The sequence below is a fragment of the Brienomyrus brachyistius genome, chromosome 21 (genome assembly GCF_023856365.1).
Source record: "Brienomyrus brachyistius isolate T26 chromosome 21, BBRACH_0.4, whole genome shotgun sequence".
NCBI lineage: Eukaryota > Metazoa > Chordata > Actinopteri > Osteoglossiformes > Mormyridae > Brienomyrus > Brienomyrus brachyistius.
This window is the reverse complement of record NC_064553.1, coordinates 11,893,394-11,915,920: the sequence shown is the minus strand read 5'-3', so window position 1 is coordinate 11,915,920 and position 22,527 is coordinate 11,893,394. Positions and strand designations below refer to the sequence as shown.

Here is a 22,527-nt window from a genome sequence, read left to right as displayed (position 1 = left end):
TTAACAGAACCGCCAGAAACCTGGCGGGGGCCCTGCTCGGCCTGCGTCCGTGGGAAGGCCGTCATTTTGACATTGTAAGTGCCATTATGATTACGGTGCTTGCATAAACGCGGCAACAGCTGCTCTTAAATCATAGGAGATGATAGCAGTTATCTGTCATTGGACAAGGTTATTGTGTTTAGCCCTTGACAGAAATTGTTATACAAATAGTTTATGGTCATTAAATCCAAAGTAGATGCTTTTGAACGCCTTAAATGAGATGAACTTGGATTCAACTTTTGGCAGTTGCAGCAAGAACTGTTGACTTAGAAATCCAAAATCAGTTTTCTGTCCTCAATCAATATATCTAACTTCTGAAAAAAAATCTGGGGAAAGCACCCAGTGTGAGGAAAAGAGTTAATTGTTTGTGTTTTTCCACTGAACCTGATCAGTACATGGCAGAGATACACGCTATATGCTCTTCTCACTTGACATTGCCGAGTTTTGTGCAGACAGCATAAGTACAAGTTGTATTTCAGCCATTAAAATGTATTTATAGCTCAGTTTTCCGTAATAAACTATGGTATATTTCAGGTGATGTTTATTGGCAAATCTGCAGCACTAAAGAAAAAGGTCACCGAGAAAGTGTCATATTATGAGTTGTTTATAAGACCACCTGTGTGTGGTTTGGGCCTTTGGATGGCTGAGGAGGACAAGTGGGGGGGGGGGGGGCTTTCGAGACCCTCACTGGAATATTCTCAGCTCCTAGCATTGAAGTTGACTTTTAAGCTTAAGAAAAATCTATTCGAAGAGGTCCCTATTCTACTGCCATCACCCAAACTACTTAACCTGTGTTCTCCCAGGGAAATGACTACCTGGATAAATAGCAATATTCTCCCATTTACTTTGGATAGAAAAAGGTCAGACAGGAAATCCAATGTAGTTTAATTAAACAAGTAAATAACTGTGTCAGAAAAAAGAACCAGACGAGGCAGAATCCCTCGAGGACTGGGGCACCCAGACTCCGTTACTGTGTAGGTGTATGATGTAGGGCAAAATCTGCAAAGCACGTAATCCCTGTGGCAGGTTTGTGTCACTCCTCAGTTCATGTACACTGACTTTTGCTGCTTGGGTGATAAAGAATTAAGGTCCCGGCAGCATGATCCTTGTGGGATTTCAGCTGGGACCATCAGGCCATTGGTCCATGTGCTTTAAGACTACAGTGGCCATAATGGTATCACCAGTGCCTCTTTCCCTGCCTTTAATTTGGATTTGTATTGGATTCTAACCTCCGGCCTCATAAGTCTACGAAGCTTGACTTTTATCCTTCATAACGTTTGACAGTAATATTGCATTAGGCTGACTGGGGAGACAGCCAGACAGCTTTTGTACTGATTGCGATTAACATAACAGAAAGATATCAAAGTGAAAATACAATTAAAGGGGGGGATCAGCTATGGGATTTCTCAGGGCGTATTGACAGCCAGACAGGCCAAGACTGGCTGCTGATTTAGCGTGTGCTGTAACCTTTGATTGGGTTAGCCGGTATAACAGTGGGTAGTGACATAAACAAGGAGGGCTGTTCCTGAGCTAGGCCTGGGTCACTCCTGCAGGAAAACCTGGGGATGAAGGCCAGTAGCAGGCCTCGGTGGAGGGTGATCTGGTGTCAAAGGGTTAATGTGTTTTAAAAAATATTTCTGTAGGTAATGTTATTTTGTAGAACAGATGGCTGCACAGAATACCACATATACCTCTGGCAGAAGCGTCTGAGCTCCCCAGGGAACCAAGTAGTTGAATAACATCGGAAACTGTTATGAAAGGAGGTGCAAATGTGGAGGAATTTCCCCCCTCCTCCTTTGCTGCAGAGAACATGCATCGTTTGAGCAGTTACACCCCAAGGGACCTGTGGCTATACACTGCCCCCCAGGAGTACCGCCCAGTGCACAGCTGTAATCATGTTCCAGCGATGGCAGAGGTGGTGGCGGTCACACCGTCCCATGTGTGCCATGTTTAAAACACAGAGGGCCGTCCTCTACACCCCTGCACTGTTCCCGCCTCTCCTCACTTCCTGTGTGTGATCCTGCTGTGCTTCGGCATTGTATTAGGACCTCCAACTTCTCCTGTTCTGCCACAGGAAATGCCTGTATATCTCGTGATATTTCTACCATATGTATCCATGGGCATGAAGAAAGTCACACTACTCTATTCCACACACGCACGCCGTGTACAATAAGTTTCTATTTTAAATGTGAAAAATGTGGTCAGCACGCATGTGTATTTATAGCATATTGAAAATCCTGTTAACTATGCGATGAACTACTTCAAATTAGGTGAAGGGATCTGGAACATTCTATACTTAATTATAAACACCTGCTGCTCAAAGCTGGGCTGCTTTTTAGAAACCTGCACCACCGCCCCCCGTACCGCCCCCTTGGGCTATCTAGTAAAATCTGCCCCGTTGTGTCGAGCATCTCTCTTTTCAGGAAGACGATGTAGCCCTTAATAATGGCACGTGTGGGCCATCTCAGTGGCTCCAGGGTGCTCTAGCAGAGCCTCAACATGGAGAGGTGGCCCTTAATAATGGCACACGTGGGCCATCTCTGTGGCTCCAGGGTGCTCTAGCAAAGCCTCAACATGGAGAAGGTGGCCTTAGGTCACGCTCCGGACACTGTTCCGAAATTAGCTTGGCTCAGGCTGCGTTTTGGAAAAAGGAGCCACTTCATTGTGAAGATGAGCTGTTTTTTTTAATTCCCTATTTAAGGGCTTTAAGGACCTGTGCACCTTTTGGTGGGTGCTTCTCATTGGATGTTAACCACCTATTCTGGTGATGGAAAGGTTACGATTAGTTCTCCTTAGATGTCCAAAGTTTCTGTTCTTTGTTTTTAAGTTCTGTCAATCCCTTTCATATCACATTACACCAACAGATGTAGCTTGTGTCATTTCATCCAGCACAGCACAGCTGTGTGATCAGTCATGTAATTCTCATCTCTGTCTGTCAGAAAGAAGATTATGGCCTAACTGTGTAAGAGGCCACTTTGATATTTGTGGGTACTATTGGTCATGTGTGAATGCTGTAAATCGCACATTAAAGCATGCAAAGCGTATGGAAAAAGCAGGGTTGTGGAAAGCATGGTGGGGGAGGGGGACCAAGTGTTTGGGAAGTGAGTGTGTGTGGAAACTCATGTGCAGAGCGGGTGAATGGTGCGGAAAGTGCGTGTGAAAAGCTGCTTTGCATAAAGCAGTTACTGGCTAGGCCAAATATTACTTTCTAAAACTGGTAAACATTATTTTTTGATTTTCCATCTTTTTCTTTTGCAAGCATTTTCTCTGCTAGGTTCTTCTCACCTTTATCACTAATGGTTCCCATGTGACATTGAGGAAACAAAACTGTGGTGGTTACAGTTTCGCGTCTGCTTCTCCTGCAAAGGTGTCCTTTTGGTTTCTGGTGCACGCCACACACACGTCGGGTTTCGCATGCTGGGGGCATGGGCCCAAACAAGGCCGTTCCAGGAATCGTGCGGTGGCCGCGCTGCTTATCGCTCGGTGAGTCGCAAGGCGCTCATGATGGCGAATACACTCCGGTCTGCACATGTCGCCTTTGGTCATGGTCTGAATTACACAGGAATCTAATCTGAACTGATACTACCTCCAGAAACATGGTCCAGTTATCAAAGGAGGTCATTTCTACCCCCTTATAGAGACCTTCTCAAACTCCCCTCCTGATGTATGTTTCGCTCTTTCAGTGGACAGCAGTCATTAATCATGTGTTGTACACATTACATTTCTGATGTCTGGGTTGGTAAACAGGTAAATGCGGGTCCAAGGTAGTAGAGGGTCCATCTTGGTCTTTTGCACAAAGGAGGAAGGACTTATAGGGCTTGTGGAAATTTTTGGGCTTGGTTACAATGTTTGTGTGAGCAGGGCCACACATATGGCTGGGCCGCTGAAAAATTCTGCCGAATTTTTACCATTATAAAGGAGTACGGGAATTTGGTATCTGAAAATTTGATACGTTAGAAAGAATAAGAGCACGTGGGATGGTTTGACAGTGGCGTGATGCATTGTGCTCGTAGACAATGACTTGGACCATGTGAAGCCTTTGTGAGGAACCCTAATTACCACCTTGGACATCATCATATTCCAGTTTCATCTCGTTTCCTTGTGAAACTTTGATCTACTTCACAAGAGGCAGATGTTTGGAAAATATTCTTCCCTGAAGTACTATTGCAACATCGGCCTTTTTCCCCATAACTTGATATTCATCTGCCCCCTCTGAACCCCCCCCCCCCCCCTCCGGATCATCACTCTGCATTTTGCATGACATTTACACTTAAGCTTTCTTGGCATTGCCTCCACTTTCACCGTGTGCCTCACCCATGGAAGGGTAGCCTATCCGGTTGCCTGATGCAGGTTGAGACCTGTTAACCTTGGCTGAACTCTAACCGGTGTTGACCTGGAGACCAGGCTGTAGGTAAATACAATTTTGAGATGTAAACCTTGAACAGGAAGCATTCATGGGCAACAAGTTGAAAAGAAAATTGGCCCTGTGGGTCAGGACTTGTGACCGAAAGGTCGCTGGTTCAAATCCTGTGGTCAACAGAGTGATTTCACCGATGGGCCCTTAAGCAAGGCCCTTAGCCCTGAGCGCTACAGGCACTGGCTGACCCTACTTTTGCAGTTGTATGTCGCTTTTGATAAAATCATTTGTTGATACATAAATGTACATGTATATTAAGTAAAAAGTAAAAAAAGACACACTGACGCCCCCTATCTGACCTCTCTGACTCTCCTTTGAAAGTTTCATTGAATGATTACCTGAAACTACTTTTGAGCTGTTTTCTATATCCAAGCATTAGCTGTTTGTACATCGATATTCCCAAATGAGGTAAAAGTACTTGGCTCTCGGTCGAGAATAACGCACATGCATCCGGTACGCAGCCAGCCTGCCCGTCTCCCCCGGCCTGCGCAGCGCGGAGGGGGAAAGTGTGCCAAATCGCAGTTTGATGGAGGCATATGGCACAGTTTACCAGAGAGCTACGGCACCGAGCGTTATTAAATGTCAGAGTCAGCGCTGGAGGATGTGTGTCACGGTCCAAATTAAATCTTAAAACAGGGTCAGCCTGCAGACAGCCGTGGAGACGAAACACACCCTTTTTGTCTCTGAAACGAAATAAGCAGATCTCTACCCCCCCCAATAAGCTTTACATGACTAGATAACCCTTTAATCTATACATTACCCTTCTGCTGGGTATTAAACCTCTGGTGTGCCTTGACTGTGTATGGTGTATGTTACTGAATTTTACAGTGCCATATTTTGAGAGTCTGTAACTTACGGTGATGTACGGGTGTTTCTTGTGGGGGTACATACATACCGCCCCTATGATGACTTGCCGTAGTACTTAGGATGGTCTGAGTTGGGGGGGGGGATCATGGCCTGGTGATACAGCCAGAGGTACAAAACTTGCGTTTTGTGTCTCTGAAGCTGCGGAAAGTGAAAACAAATGCCTGCATGAATAAAGGGTCCATGGCATGCAGCCGTCTGATTGGCCAGCGCTGTGCGGCCTGTTGCTCACGTACAGAACCTGGCCAGGGTACATGCTGCCCTTTACCCCCCCGGGGGCTCCAGACTGACCTTCCAGGGAAAACTTTGATGCTTTATTTTTCTGTTGTGCTATAAATAAACCAAAGACCAGCTCTGAAAAAGGAAGACTTTCTTACAGTTTTGTATATAGATTCACAAGATGTATTCCTGTAAAAATGTTTACATATAAACTATGAGTTAAATGAAATAGCAGTACAATAAAAGCAGCCAGCCTAATTCACCTTTCATATAAAAAATAAGGTAGCAGTGATCTCTGTACTGTTTGTTTTTGGCAATAGTAAAATTTCATGTGATTGTAAAAATGAATGCCATCAACCAATGTTGAAACAGTCTTTTGGTAAATTGAATACTCAGTTCTCAATATATGATGTATGATGTAAGTCATCATTCAGTTGAATATCACACATCGAAGGCTCCGTTTAATATATATTCCGCAGACAAGACCAAATGTGAACGTCTTATAATTCCAATGAACTGTCCGTCCCAAATATACATTACACTGGTAATGGCAGTGAGTGACATTGGCGCTCAGCTTGATAAAGCAGACGGGTATTTTTCTTGCGCGTCAGTTTATAATTCTATTGCATCAATGAATTGCGAATGCGATTTCATAACTTCCCACTTTTTGGTCTTTTAAATCATGTGAAGACCTTTTTCCCCATATTGCTTTGTCGGTCAAGGAATGGTTTCATGTAATGTGGTGTAGTCGTGTAAGTTTGTCCTGTGTTGCAGAAGCGGTGTTTTATAAGTACACGTGGTGGAGTGCGGGAGTTGCATGGTGGATGTGCAGTCGCTGTCATTCAGAGTGTGATTTGAGAGGCTTGTCGTTCAGGACATGCTGAAAACTGGATGCTCATTGTCTTTCCCATGACTTGTTACTGGGGGCAGAATCCCTCCCCCAAGAGTATCAGAATGCTATATTTTTTCAGTTCATTTATATTAAAAACATTTAAGTGGCACAATGTGTTTCAAAGAAAACCATGGAAATGTACTATTCCCTATGAACGCTTGCATCCACTACAGTGTGAACCGATAATGTGCAATACCTTAAAGTGATCTGAAATGAGAAGGAATGCTTTATTTGTATTGAGTTGAAAAACTAGAAACTCTGCAACTAGTAACTGGTCCCTCTTGTGCGCCCCCTAATGAAGTGGCACCCTAGGAGATCGACTATGTCGCCTACAGGGCGGGCTGGCCCTGACTGGTGAGGACATGGCTTCGCTATTTATTAGTTTCACCAGTCATGCTCCTGTCCTATGTAGACGTAAGAGAACATTCTTGTGTTATTTGGCCTATTTATATAATGTTATGTCATAAAGCAAACACGCTTGGGTTCGAATTACGAATCAAAAAGCTGGGTGTTATCAGCTCCTTCAGGTTTTCCTCTAATCTCTGTAATGTTTTCTTTCTCACGGGGAGCAGTGTGTGACTGTCTGGGTTCAGGCTCTGTGCCCTGTTTGGTAGGTCGCTGGTTCAAATCCCACGGCTGCCAGAATGGGGCCATTACCCCCAGTTGCTCCGGGACAAATGTTTGAAGTTTTTTTTTTTTTTTGATAGGACGTTTGGGAACTGGTATATGTTTAATCCTCCTCTGAATCTAATCTCAGCGAACCCCCCCCCCCCCCCCCCCAAAAAAAAAAAAAAAAGAATAACCATTTAAAATATACTTTAAAATGTGGCACTAGCCCCAAGTTCATAGGTGATAAGACAAAGGAAGCTGAAGGCCAGATCTGCGCTGTGGTCCCTGTGCCAAAATGGCCCATAGCCCTCTCTGCAGTTACATAATACGTTTTTTACTCTTTCATTTCCAACTCTGTTTCCTGTCCCACAAGAACGAAGCTGAGACCGCAGAAGCTGCCCTGGGCCGCTTCTGCGCGTTCTAATGTCCTGTCTGCAGAGCCTTCAAACCTATCAGCTGGTTTTCACGGCAACCGAAATAATATGTCACCATCGTATTTCTTTCTTAATTAAAGAAGAAAGGACTTTGTAAACCATAGCTTCAGCCGGAAGATGGGGGGAAAAAACTTTGTAATTATGTGAAAATAATGAGCATTTTAAAAGCGCGGGATGACATTCCTTAAACCCTATCTCCGTTTTTATGCAGTTTCTAAATCTTCATGTATTTAAAAGAAACATTTGTAGAAAAAAAAATAAACGGTGTCTCTTTTTTCTGACATGTGATCAGTGGATAATGAAGGAGTTTCGGGAACGCATTTTGGGAAACAAGTCACGCGTAAACTTACACGTAAAGCGCGCCGCTTTTGAAGGAAAATGCGCTGCGGGTCTCAGGGGCGCAAGGGAGCGGCGTGGCGCGTATCCAGCCGGTGAGATTCACCTCGGCGCAGCCCCCCCCTCCACGCTCGGTTACACACACCGTTACGTTTGTTTACTGGGCTCTGTGAGAAGCCGCACGTCCTCCGGTGGTCGGGCGGAGCGCTGGCTCGGTCACACTCCGACCGGCGAGGTGCGCTTATGAAACGCTCGGCTTTTCAGTCAAAGCTTTGACTTTTACCCTCCTTCTCTGCTGTGTACCGTTTGCTCCCAAGGATCACTGCAGTCTTATAAAAGAAATATAAAAATATGGGGCACGCAGTTCCCTATAAACCCATACATCCCGTGGAGCAGGAACTGAAGTTGTGCAAAACCTTAAAGTGCTTTGAATTGAGAATGAATGTTATAAATTATTGTGCCAACTTATTTAAATTCTGCTTTGAATTAGAAATTACCGCGAACGACTAATATTGGTCTGAGTCCAGCTTTTGGTTGTCCTAAGAGATCCCTGTTTTGTATTTGTTAATATTTTTGTCATATTTTTACTGTTTTGAAAAATTTGTTTATGCAACCCAGAAAAAAAAGATGTCGCAATTCTTTTAATGTTGTAAATTCTGAAGAATATTTCTAATGCGACAGTATGCTGTTAATGGCTGTTGTGCTGTGACTGTTTCCAGCATATTACAGTATTTGCACTTTTTTTTTTCATGTCAAAAACTTAGTATTGCTGGGAGGAAACCTGTGGGGAAAATGCCATTTTTTTATTTACCTACGCACTCCTTCCAGTGATTATTTGCTCTGTCAGTTCTGGTAAGCTCTCAGAAAGCCTTGAAGTTTACAATATAGTTATTTTGCTGTTAAATATTTGCTTGCTTTTCCAAAATCACTGCAGCACATAATTGTACGAACTTTCGATGATTTAATTTGTTCACTCGAAAGCCCAAGTCAGTCTTGTGTTGAAATGTAAAGGAATGGGCCTGTTTGCTTTGGAAACGGAGTTAATCTGCTTGTAGATATGCACCTCAGTCCGGTTCCTCTGTTTTTGTCAGTTCTGGGACAGCCTTCGCCATGCTCTCTTTTTTACTGTCCTCTTCACCTCTTCAGCCAGTTACCTGAATTGTGATTACGGCCAATTACTTGAATTGTAATTACAAAACTATGATTGTAGAAGGAAACCAACCAAAATAAAGATGCTGCTTGAGGGTAATTACACCTAACCTGCACTAATACACTGGTGTCACCCTACTTGTTAAAGGACCCATCTGCTCAGATGGCACCGGGTGGCCACTGATTTCTACTGGGAAATGCATCAAGTTGCGTCCCGCCTGTACTCAGATCAGGCAGACAAGGCCACAGCACGTTTGTCAACATAGAGACTAAGGGAAGCTCTTTTTCCTGGGACACACTGGTCCAGTAAGGTCAAAGAGCAGTAGCTCAGATGACTGGGAAATTAATGTTTTCCACAGTTTTCCAGATGCAAGTTCCAGGCGTGCAGCTTGACTGTCCACCAAAGTGAATCTCATAGAATATTGGTGTTTAGGATCCCCCCCCCCCCCCCCCCGTATGAGTAGGTATTTTCTATTGCAGTGTTTCCCAATGGATTCCTCGGGGATTGGATTGGGAAATGCTGCCCTATTCAACTGAACAGCACAAATTTCCTTACAGCAGTTAGCAATTTGTTGCCTTGCTGATCAGGTTAATTCCTTAACTGCTGTGTCGCATGCAGGCTTCATTGTTTGAACGAAACTGAACAATGCAAGTAAATTTTCCACCAGGCACCATGTGGTCTTAGTTGCCCTTCTCATAAAATGTTTTATCAAATAATAAAAATGTGTCCGACCGTACCATCGGCATGTTCGGCTGGGGGGGGAATGAACCTCAGCGGATGCTGTAAGCCTGACTAGCCACATTTTTCAGAGATGCATGTTTTATTGTCTATCAGGGATAAAACTGCAAAAGCTGACAGCAAGGCTGAGAACAGGTGTGATGCTGGTTTGCGAGATCAAAGGTCTTGTGTCATCTGACCTCTGGCTATATGACCTGGACGTATGACCTTGAGTTTATATGAGCCTTTCTAGTAGTTTCTGTCTTCTGTGGCTAAGAGCTGAAGTAGATTTCATGTTTTCCTTTTTTTTCTTTGATACACCGTATAACATTTTTAAGGAAGTTAAGACCAGAAAGTTCTAATTCCCCAAAGGGGAACTTCTCTCACCTCCTCTTCCTCAGTGGTTTTTCTTCATTTAGTTGTTGTGCCCTCTGCAGTAGGAGCAACATTCTTAACATTTACATACAGCAGATGCTTTTGTCCAAAGCGACATAACAGGGAGGCAAATAGCACATTACAAACACATGTGCGGTGAGGGAGTCGGCTAAACGTAAGTGCAGCCAGGCTGCGCTTCCGATGAAAGGCCGCTGTAAGCAGTATTGGAACGGGAGGTACACAGAAACTTTCAGCAAAGCACGAACTTTAGCGAACGCAATTAAAATTATTAGAATTTCTTAATTGTGCGCTTTGCAGACGAAACATTTCTGTAGCCTCAGCTCTTCAACTTATAACCGTAATTGATGTTTTGCCTTCCGTATTACACGTCTCTGCGATGGCTTCATAAATTAGGGTAGACAGGTGCTTGAGGTCTGAAGTCCCAGAGTCTAATTTTACCTTTAGTTTTAATGGAAACCCAGGAGACGTTTGCCTGCGCTGGGAGATGAGTTAAAGCGATGTCGTTGTTCAGTTTCGTCTGCAAGCATCCTGGAGGGCGGGGGGGGGGGGAGGGGGGTGGAATAGCCAAACACCATAGCTCTTCTCTTCCCTGAGGGCCCCGTTTCTGCATTTCGGCCTCGTAACGGAGTCAGGGCTGCTTTTTCAGGGGGCATGGAAGTTGTATGCTGCCGTTGCCCATGGAGACCATCTTGATTACCATAGAAACAAGACCGTCAACAAAAGTGCAAAGAGCTGGGCTTTCAGCGAAGGAGGCACTTTGAACTGAGAAAGAAGCCCCTATAAAAAGGACACTTTGTAACCGTATTTCTCAGAACTTTCAGGCATCTTGAATGTTTTCATGCTGAGCCGAAGGGGCCTGTTTCTGGCCGGATGAAGCCAATTGCAGACGTTCGAAGGCCAGGGCAGGAGATATGGACCGTGTCGCGTCTGGATCTGAATGTTCTTATTTGTTTGTTTTTTTTTAGTCCTAGCCGTGCCAAAACACGTTTTACCTTTTGCGCAACCCAGCTTGACCTGGCGAGGTTCCCCACCTTGTTGTGGACTTGTCCTGTGTGCGTGCAGGGACAGCGCTGCCACTGTATCTGTGCAAGATGCCCCAGCAAGGCCAGGGCTGCATCTGTGTGCAGGTGTTTCACTGAGGCTGTACAGGATATTCTCATAAACCAGACCTGTGCTCCAGTCTCCGTCGGAGTCATTCTGAGAGGGGAAGTGCTTCAGTGGAAACGCCTTAAATCACAGGTAGAAACACAAAACTTCCCTCGGAACTAGAAACTTTCCAGTTACCCAGAGGGTCTGTACATTTACATTTTTTGACACCGTCATCAGCTGGCGTGAAAAGAAAAAAAAAAGGTTTTAGAAATTGACGAAATCAAAGAAATCAAAAAGACACATCCTCTTGACATCATGAAGAAAGACATGATTTTTAAATAAAACATGTCTCACATGTTCAATGCCTGCATGCTGAGAATAGATTCATTTAAAGAAATATTGGTTCCATACAGCGTCTTACACAGATTTTGCATTTCCGTATTAACTCTGTGTGCAGCTTACACATGTTTTTTTTTTTTTTTGATGATGGATAGAGGCTTACAGCTTGTCATCTGGACAGGGATTCTCTGCGTTTATGGATAGCTGGCTGTACTGCAGCTCTAAAACGTTCCAGTGGGGGTCACAAGGTCTCTGTAAGAACAACTCACAGACGGTATTTGTCACACTCACTATCTGAGATCATGAATAGGCACGGATTATGCCTGATTCATAGAAGTAGCTCTGCACAAAATCCATCTGAGGACCACATATTGGTGGACTGACAAATGATGTTGATGACTTCAATTACATGTCAGTGATAATAGTCAAAATCTCTGACCTCCTTCAGCGTCTTTACATAGTAAGTTTCTTATTTACATCATAAATAAGTTTAATTTGTGTTGCTTGTGTCTGGTTGGGTGCTTAGAGTGACATGGTCAGATCAGAGCTAATGTGAGTGAAGTCAGATCTAAAACCAATTTTGCCCGCACCCTTTCATCTTGACAGGCAGTCCCAATCCTTAGGGATTACTGGGGACTTCCCAAGTTTACTGGTAGCTATATTGCTGGTTGTAACTATCAGCAATCAACTGGGGTCAACATAGTTTGTTGCATTCTTAATCAGAGGAAATGCATGGTTACTATCACAGAATAGACTGATAGTGGAACAAGGGGTGCAGTTTATGTACTGTGAGCTTGCCGCTAGTTGTAGCATTTCATGTTGGTAGGACATACAATGCAAGCCCATAATGGGGCTCCATAAATAAGTCGCATCTACTGCGGTCATTAAGACTGCAAAACAATTTTAAGTCCTGATGTGTAGAAACCTTGTTGAGGTCACATGTCATAAGTCACAGGAACGAACAATGAAGCGATTGATACAGCCATATTGTGGGGGGAAAGTTGGATTTGAAATTATTTTCCTGCAATTTCCTGCCGAGCGCGGTTGTTTGTTAGACCTGGCCGCCGCAGCCCTCGCGTCACTGCGGCGCAGAGCTGCCTGTCGCCGCGTCGAGCAGCACGTGGCGTGCAGGCGCACAGCTGAGGCTGTCGTATCGTGTTTGCCAGGTATTCGCCCTGCCTTGCCTGTTGCGTTTGCATGTTGTGCTCTGTTCTAAAATAAGGCACAGCCTTCCTGCCTGTCAGGTGCACGGTCTGTAGGGAGCTGTGTTCCTCCCCCCGTGGCGGTGAGGGGTGGGAAAATATCTCACTAGATTGATCTATACCCCACCCTCCCCCCGCTAACTTATTTTCTTCTTTTCATCCAGGTGACGATCCCCTACCGCCACCCATGGAAGACTTTCCCCTGCCTCCCCCTCCAGCTGATGGGGCCTCCTTCAGTGTGCAAGTAAGCCCCTCCCCCTCCTTGGTAATGTCTGTTAAATGTTGTGCTGTTGAATTTCGGCTTGGTCACCGCTTGGAACTGCACGTGCTCGCCCTCTCCCTGTACACAGACACACTGAAGTGTACTCCCGCACATGCCCACTCCGTCACGGATCGTGGTCTTATTTGTGACCTCTAAAACATGCCCCTTTGACGCAACACACCAAAAACAATCAATCGGTTAAAGAAACATCCCTTCGAAGCTCACAGAGAACCCAGGCTTTCTCGTCGGTTTCCTGTTTTGAAAATACTAAGTGATGTTTTTTTTATTAAAAATGCACCAATGAGAATGACGCCTCCCACTGACTTTCATAGACGGCACCGCTATGTCTGTCCATGGGCCTTAGATTGGTGCCTGAACATACAAGGACCAAACTGCTGCCTGTCTCCTACAGGATCGACCTGTATTGATCAATAAAATGCTGTGTCCTGTTCGAACCAACTGTTGAGGCAATCCTGTCTGCTCCCCCAGCTCTGTTGACAGTGTCGACCCTACATCTGGGGGGGGGGTCGCTATTTCAGGCCCAGTTCTAAGACTGAGGCCTACAGGTTTCCTAACCCCACATCCACTCTTGCTGCTCTGTCCCTCTGCCTCGAACCGGAGGCCCTGGCATTGGCAGGAGCTGCAGGGGTGGGCTGTTTAAGCTGAACTGCTAAAATGTGCCATTGTGTAAATGAGTAATAATTACAGGCTGCTCCTGGATAGCCTGTCAATGTTGCTATTAGGATTGCTCTGGGAAATTTAACAAAATGTGTTTTTATGTGTTCGCATATATCACATACAGTATTCAGTGAGGAGAATATCTCAATATCATAACTGAAAGGTTAGCTTTAAGGCAACTGATCCCATTTTAAATCGGGCTGTAGCCAGTAGCACTTGGTGCCTCTGACTGTAACCAGTACCATTGTGCTCTGGCTCACTGTTCCTTGACAGTCCCTGTTCGCGTCGCCCCCAATCTGTGGCTCTAAAAGCTGCAATATTAACCACAGTGGGTCGTCTGGCCCCCCATCCGCCTTCGCTCAGTGTTAACCTGTCATTTATATTGAGAATTTATCGATTAACAAGCTTGTCTGCACTTCTGTGCAGGTCAAGGGAACATGTGTCTATAATTTGTGTTTCCCAGTTTGTTCCAGTAGTCAGATTTGCTGTTTCTTTTGTACACAACATATCAGCATCCCAAAGTACGCAGCTGTAAAGAATTTACACACTTTTGGGTGGAACGGCTGCTTTTAGCAGCTGTGCACGGCAGTGAGTGTTTGCAAAAGCGCTTCTCTGTGTTGTGTTACGCTGGATTCTCTGGCAGCCATTCATATGATTAAAAGTGTGCTTTATTAGTTGGGAATCTATTTTCCTACTTTCCATTTATAACCACCCGTCCTGCTGCTTGAACTAACTTTAAAATTACCGAGGGAATAAACCTATTTCCTTTTTTTAAAAAAAAAAAGTTCTCTGATATTCTCTTTCCAATTTAGCCAATATGCTGCAAATGTTTGTCGGACAGAATGATCGTCAGCGGAGCTGCAGACGTGAACGACGTGGCTGGGGCGGTGGGGGGAGGGGGGCGTGTAATCGTGCGGCCCTGGATCTGTCACGTGTCACGTGTCAGCTGTTGCACGCCACCTGCCTCTGCCCCACAGCTACCTGCAGGTCATGTTTGTGCCCCCGTGTTTCCACAGACAAGCGAAGGTTCTCTGAACGAGGGGGGGGGGCAACCTGCTGCTGCTGCTATAGAGCACGCCGCAGGCTTGTATGCAGAAGGGTGTTTATTACCATTACCGTGTCAGTACCGTGGTACCAAAAGGGTACAGGAACAGAACCACACCGATCCATCCTGCATTAGAATGCAACACCTAGAATGGAATATGCAAAATAAACGGGTTGTGCATAATTAATTATGATTATTCTCATTATCATTATTATTATTATTATTACTATAGTTATAATGCAATTTAACTTTCAGATTTCTTATTACCGCTTCTATTCTTATTACTGCTTCTCGTTGTAGTTTGGCAGTGATATATAACTGCATTGTAGTTCTTGCTGTGATGGTTATTGTTGCGGGTGTCTCAGCCTGTTGCCGCACACGGCACAGCGCCGCTGCCTGAGAAACTCGCGCCGGGCTGAATCTTTATTTTTAAACCTTGGATGTGTGCCAGGGTGGGGGAGGGATGCCTCTCTGCCCCCTTAATTGCTCGAGATATGTACAGCTAAGCAGCAGTTGTTTTCCAGAGAAATCATGAGGCTGTCACCCCCCCCCCCCCCCCCCCCCCCCGATCCGATGACCGCTGTGCCTCTGCTCTGACGTGCTGTGCGGTACTCACCAGGTGAAAGGTCCAGAGAAGACCCTGGAGGAGCGCCGTTCCAGTCTGGATGCTGAGATTGACTCCCTCACCAGCATCTTGGCAGACCTGGAGAACAGTCCCCCGTATAAGCCCAGGCCCCCACAGGTAGGTCCCGCTATTCCCCGTCCCTTAAACTGTCACCGCAGGCTGGACACACTGTTACTGTGTGGGCCTGATGCTGTCACTGCAGGCTGGACACGCTGTTACTGTGTGGGCCTGATGCTGTCACTGCAGGCTGGACACGCTGTTACTGTGTGGGCCTGATGCTGTCACTGCAGGCTGGACACGCTGTTACTGTGTGGGCCTGATGCTGTCACTGCAGGCTGGACACTCTGTTACTGTGTGGGCCTGATCCTGTCACTGCAGGCTGGACACGCTGCTACTGTGTGGAGCTGATGCAGTGACTGATGCAGTTTGTCCATGTGTGGGCCTAACGCTGTTAATGCAGGTCAGACACACTGTTACTGTGTAGGTCTAATATAGTTTCTGCAAGCCAGACATGCTTTTACTTTGTTGGTCTGACTCGGTCACTGCAGGCTTGACATGCTGTTACTGTGTGAGCCTGACATCTATGCTGTCGTCTCGTTCACACGGTTGCTGTGTGGGCCTGAATTTTGTTGCGGGCAGTGCCTGGTGTGGTGGCTGAAACAGTTTTGTTTTGTTCTTGCTCATGCAGGTTCTAAGTTCCCAATTTCTCAAGCTGTTGTTAATTGTACAAGGTGGTTTCGGGGAACTAGTGGATGACATGCATGTGCAAAGATCAGAAAGGTTGAGTGTGTGCTGGAATACTTAAGCGCCACATAAACAATCCTGAAATATAAAAAAGACATTCAAGCAAATGAGCATCTTCGTAGATGCCTTCTTAAGTGGGATCATGGCACAGAATGGGTTTGGGGAACTGCATTGTCTGAAAAATTTGTCTCTGTCCTACCTGAAAAATGGAATGAGAGTTTACATAAGCAGCTTGTGCTTTTGCAGTGTGTTCCACTGAGGTCAGATTAGTTTGACTGAGGCTATGAGGGGATTTTTCTTCTCCCACCCCCCGGTCTTTTCACCGGGAATTGCCCAGAAAATCGTGCAGAGCCAAGACAGGGGTCGATAAAGTCTGCAGCCCTTGCGATGATGAAGATGACATTCGGGAGTTTGCCAAGCTGTTAACTCTCGCTAATTCTGTCTGATTCGCGAGCTAGGCGTTCTCTTCAACAGCCACCCTCAGATTTAGGTTTACTGTCTAGATGCAAAACTGTAAACTGAGATTAAGAATGTGGCAGAGTTCCCCTTTCTGTTCCGCGGACAGTTTAGCGTGATGCATTTAGCCAGCAGTGAGTGAGACGGAAACCACTCATGAGCTTGCAAGAAATTCGCTCGCGTTACGCGTGAACGCCGCCCCCCTCCCTGGCCATGAAGAAAGCCCAAATGCATGGGATTTTGACCTTTTGATGCCTCCTACTGCCCCTCCCAGTGTTCGTCGAGTGCCGTGTTGACATTTGCGTGCATTCGGCGGCTGCGGCTTCCTGCTCCGTTTGACCCCGCTCCTCCACTGTAACCTTCTCTCCTGGTAAACAAAGAGGAGGCGAGCTGTTATCACAGCTCTGTGCTTTTTCCCCGTTATGCTAAGTATGTCATACTTGGACGGCTGCGCCTACGCCAAGCCCAGCAGATAAGTGTGGGTAGGAGGGGGCTTTAAAAACCAACATCTCAGTCCACTACCCCCCCCCCCCCGGTGTAATGCTAGAGTTTAACTTCTGAAGTTGACTCAGTGATGAAACTCTGATGGTGGGATGACTTAAAGACATCACAGAAGTCGGTAATGAAACATAACATTTTGCACGAGTCCCATGAACTTTCTCTCCGATGTGTCACACACTTGCCATTGTCACGCGTGGCATTTCGCCTTCCAGTGTATAGAAGCCTGGGGCGAGTTCTCGAAAGCTGAAGTAATCGGGGTGAAATCCTCCACCTTAATCTGTTCCCCAAGCTTTTATACTAAGGCTGTGAAAACCATAGTTGTATCTGTAGGACTCCGGGACAAATGATATATGAACATCTTTGAGGTCAGCACAACGTCTGCTCCAATAGCCATTGTTAATTAAAAATCAAATGAGATTGTTCTGTCCGATATTATTCGGGTTTTTCGTGACTTGGCATCCAAGGGCAAAGATTTAAGAGTTCTTTATCTACTGAGGCCTTAAGGTTAAAGTGGCTTATGCGCGTAGTGAGGTCTTTAATAAAAGCAGGTTGTTTGCTGTGCAGTTGAAAGCACACAGATGAATATTCCAGTAGGCTACCCATCTACTGTGGCCCTGGCCCCGATTCATTCTATAGCACCGCCTCAGCTAACATGTCAGTAAGATCTGTGTTTTTCTGATGTCTGCAGTAATGCTACGGATAATGGGCTGCATTTATAGTAGAGCGATTGGGGTGGAGAACCCTGTGATGTTTGTTTCATCATCTTTTATGTTTACACATGACACGAAGCATGCTATTCTCACTGGACCACATGTTTAGTCATTGCTAGAGTTTTGTGGAAGTGGGTTAATTTAGTTGCGTAAAATTAAATTTTAACTGTATCCCCATAATTTGACAGGGTTTGTGGCAGTTTTCAGTTATGACCCAGTAACCACTTGTAAATTGAGACCTTATTCTTTGTGTTTAGATAAATATTCTATTTTGCTAACCAAACCCAGTAGCGGTATGGTATGGCTTCATCATATTTTCTCATTTTTCTGTTTGTGAAATGTAATAATTCTGATGGACTAAATGTCTTGTTGAGATGAATTCATGGGTTTGTCTGCAGTTTGCTTATTGACCATAGTCAGGTGATAAGAAATAATTTTCAGTTAATCGTAATACTGGATGTGCCATCTTCTGACTTTTTGTCTTGTAAAAATGTTTTATTTTTCTGTAGTAGTAGACATTGAGTTGAAACATTGAGTTAATGTAGTTTACTAGCTATTTGTTCAAGGTAGATAGTAATTCTTTGGGTCGTACAAAACCCATTTTGCTCTTCACACAAAACACTGTTTTTGGGGTCAGAGCACAGGCTCAGCCAGCATGTAGTACCCCTGAAGGAGTTGGGGTTAAGGGTCTTGCTCAGTGGCCTAACATTGATATTACTCTGCTGGCCGTGGGATTCAAACCCACAACCATCTGGACACAGATACAGATCCCTGATCTGCTGAGCTGCTTACCGCCCCAGCATTCCTTTAACAACAGTCAAGATATTCTCAGTTTTCCTTTTTTTTTTTTTTTTTACTCATAAATACTTATGAACAAGAGTTAACACTTTGGATTTGAGTTGAAGTTGGAATGAAACATTTCTATATCTTCATCCAGCGACGTCAGGCTGCCATGTTTGTCCAACGCAGCACAGTCGGTGAAAATTTGTTTGATTGGGCTTAGAGGGGTCACAGAGCGGAAGATGGCCAGGCCTTCTGAGCCCCATGCAGCACGTCTTGATTGGTTTGGATTGGAGAACCACTGATGTGACAGATGGTGCCCCCCGGGGCTTCCCTGGGTCCTAGTTGCTCCCTGAGAACTTGACTCACATGGCCTACGCGTTAGTGCCCTCGCCTGACCTTGATTTCCATGGCAGTAGCGAACTTAATGATAGCAAACTTCAGGGTGGTTATCGCTAAGTGCTGCCTCATTTGTAGAGAACTTGCTCATATGAAAAGAACCACATTGAGAGAGCTTTGTGGCTTGGTGGTGAATAAATATTTCTAGTGAATTGTTACGGTTACTGCTTTTGAGCAGTAGGAAAAATTTACTGTATTACACTGTTAAGTGTTACTCAATTTAATCCTTCAGCAGAGCTTGTGGGGAGATTCTCACCTGTGGTGGTACTTTGATATCGGTTAATGAATCGAAGTATGAAATGTAATTTTAATGCTACTTTATCTATAAGCAGAACCTTATAAACTTGGAGACCACAATATCCATTATATATTAGCGATAAATTCTTTCCAGAAATGCCATGTGTAAGTCACGTACCTATTAAAATGGCATATTATTATTATTATTTTTGTTTTAAACATCATTATCAATGCAAGCTGTTTCATTATAACTTGTATTATTATGCTATTAATAATAATTGATGTACTGGGCACAGTGCACTTAGCAATAGCTGTTGATGAGGCAAATCAGAGTCTGTGTTTTTATACCCGGTGATTGAATCTCTCCCAGCAGGGATCTGACTTTGACAGTTTGTTTCCTTGCTGATTACTTGCTGTTAATGTCATTGGTTGATAATTTATACAAATTTTTAATTATACATTGTATTTGCTTTTCCAGTTAAGGGGAAAGTCTTGCATTAGTCTGCGGAACATTAATAATCCCCTTTATCAACTGGTAGTGTTAAACGTGTGTCCAAAAATATATTAAGTGTAGTTCGAAGAGGACTGATTGTCTAAGTCTTGGAAAATCAAACTCCTGCTCTTATTATAACTCTGAGAGGGAAATAATTGTGAGGTAAGTAAGGGACGTTGTGTTTAGATATGATTAGATTAGGTGAACTTTATTGATCCCAGGGGGAAATTCTTGTGCATACAGCTCCTGCTTGCAGGCAGTGAAAGGAAAAGAGCAAAGTGAAATAATGATACAGATAGTGCAGACAGATAGCAGAACACTTTTACTATTGCAAAGGTGGGATGTGTTAAGGGTGGTTCATGCTTCTCCGCATATGCAGCACTCGCGCGTCCGCACTGCGTATGCAGACACGTAAATACTTCTCCGATCAAACTGTGCACTTTGCACATGCACACAACGTGTCGTAGAGGCGCATCGGACGCATGCGCACATCGCATACTCGCTACGTCATTCCAATATAGATATGGAGGAGGATGAGCATGCACGTGTGCAGTGTGTCCAGGGCTGCGCGTACATTGTTTGTGTGGACACAAGTTATTAGTCTAGCAGGCGTTGTCGAGAGTTACCATCCTCACTAGGGCTTCTTGGCACACCCTGGTGGAATGAGCCCTTGGAGGGAATGGGCAGACAATATTGTTTGCCAACTCCCCCCCTGTGCCCAACTATCTCCAGTGGGTCCAGTCAGGCCCGTGATGGACCTGGCCTTCCTGATGAGTTTGTTCAGGTGTTTGACATCGCCTGAGCTGATGGCGCTTCCCCAGCAGAGCACAGCGTAGAAAAGCACGCTGGCCAGCATAGACTGGTAAAACATACACAGCAGCCTGCCATAGACGTTGAAAGAGCTGAGCCACCTCAGAAAGCACAGTCTGCCCTGGTCTTTCTCGTACAGTTCCACTATGTTGTCCGCCCAGCAGAGTCTGATGATCAGGTGGACCCATAGGTAATTGTAGCACCATTTATTTAGTGTGACCTCGGTTTGATCTTTGTAAAAAGCCATCCTGCACTGATGGTAATTGTTCAAAGACAGAAGTGGTCCAGAATGTGCTCACAGTGTGGCCATATTTCCAAATGAATGCTAAAATGTTCAGAGGCAGTGTCAATAACTAGTCGGGTGGGTGGGTTTTAATGTCAGTTATGGGGCAAGTACAAGAAACAGGTCAGTCCAATCGTTGGCACCGTGAAGATGAGGGACCGAGAGAAGGAGAATCGGGGTGGTGGAGCGGCGAAGCAGCCGTGCCGCCAATAGGTTTTCACAATGGTGCATCCTACATGGGGGGTGTGGAGGTTGGGGGATGGGCGGGGCATCTCTGGGCTGCTCCCTGAGTGTCGCACCATCCTGAAGACTGAAGGTCTGCAGCTCAGTGCCTCTTGGAAAGTGCCCACGTGCTGGCTGGTTTGGTACCATTCCCAGGACTGGGATGATGCAAAAGATTTATAATGATTCAAAAACTTTCCCTTTGAACAAGTAAGGTTGCAAGGACGAGGAAATTCTTACCTGCATTCCTCCCTGCAGTCTTAAAAAGCATCTAATGTAGGGCACAGTCAACTATACTTACAACGAATACAACACAATAAATGCAATATACATCCAATGGTCCAATACATATACAATATGTATAGTATGCACAATTTACACTATACATACCCAGCATACAACAACATTCAAGGTGCTGAATTAGAATTGAAATGCAGTGATTTATTATTATTATTATTATTGTCAAATAACCTTATTGTATCTATTGTATAACATAAGCCGATCTTTTTTCTGCATTTCTAAACAGTAATATTTGTGTTTTTTCTTGTGTGTATTGATGATAGTACACTTTTTGAGAGAGGCGCCTCCTTGATGATGATGATGATGTTTCGGGTTCCGGCAGAGGTCATTCTCGATGCCCCGCAACCGCCCTCCTGCTGGAGCTACGCACGTGTGGGCCAGCTTATGTCGGCCTTGGCTGGATGATTAATAGGTTAAAGACATTAGGAAGCAAAGGATTAAAGGCGCAAAAAAATAGCGGAAGTGGAGCAGCGGCGAGTGCGCCGGCAAGGAGTCTCCTGCTCTGGGGGTGGCGGCGGAGCGGGGGTGCATTTAAGGCGCATGCCGCGTTCATTCTTCATCTGCACAGCTTAGGCCGTGATAAGAAGCAAGAGGCACGTGGGAGGCGGGGTTATGCAGCAGCGAGGGCTGTGTGGTGAATAAAAGATCCATTTCCAAGGCATTTGTACTTTACCTTTATCTGTGAAAAGAAACCAAGCTTCAGAACTTCAAAGATTTTTATCTGGTTTTACACTTCTGCTTTGGGACAGGTGCTTCCTTTGATCAAAGGTTATATAAGTTTAACTTTCACAGCTTCATCTGTTAATTAGCTGAAAAGCAATCGGAACGCCCCTCCCCATTCAGAAAAACACATTCTCAGTTGACTGCGCCTTGCTTTTTAGTTTGGGATTGGCTCCTTTATCGTCTCTCTTCTTTACAGGACGAGTGGCGATGCCGCATGTATGGATAGATGATTGATTGACTAATTGGCTGTTAATTGCTAGGTGCCCACAAAACCAGGGGCCACCTTTTGACCTTTAGGTTAATTTAGAGCGGGAGTGGGGAACCTGATCCATGGAGCGCAGGTGTGGGGGCGGGTTTTTGGCATGACCTCTCAATCAGCCAATAATAAAGCAGCGGTCCTCAGCTCCAGTCCTGGGCACCCACTGTTATTGGCTGATTGACAGGTCATCCCAAAAACCGGTCCCCACACCGGCCCTCCATGGATCAGGCTCCCCACCTCTGATTTAGAGGTTTTTGTAGAGGTTGTGACTATTGGGCAGAAATATTTCTAGTAGTT

The 22,527-nt window shown here is 45.1% G+C and overlaps 1 protein-coding gene across 5 annotated transcripts in view; it reads left to right on the top strand.

Annotated features, from left to right (window-relative positions):
• The window catches only part of LOC125716355 (LIM domain containing preferred translocation partner in lipoma), a 100,972-nt gene that overhangs the window by 38,583 nt on the left and 39,862 nt on the right, over window positions 1-22,527 (top strand). For all 5 annotated transcript variants that reach the window (XM_048988559.1, XM_048988555.1, XM_048988557.1 and 2 more), the window contains 2 exons: window positions 12,868-12,947; window positions 15,308-15,430. In XM_048988559.1, coding sequence (XP_048844516.1) covers window positions 12,868-12,947; window positions 15,308-15,430 — 203 coding nt within the window. The remainder of the gene's footprint in view (window positions 1-12,867; window positions 12,948-15,307; window positions 15,431-22,527) is intronic.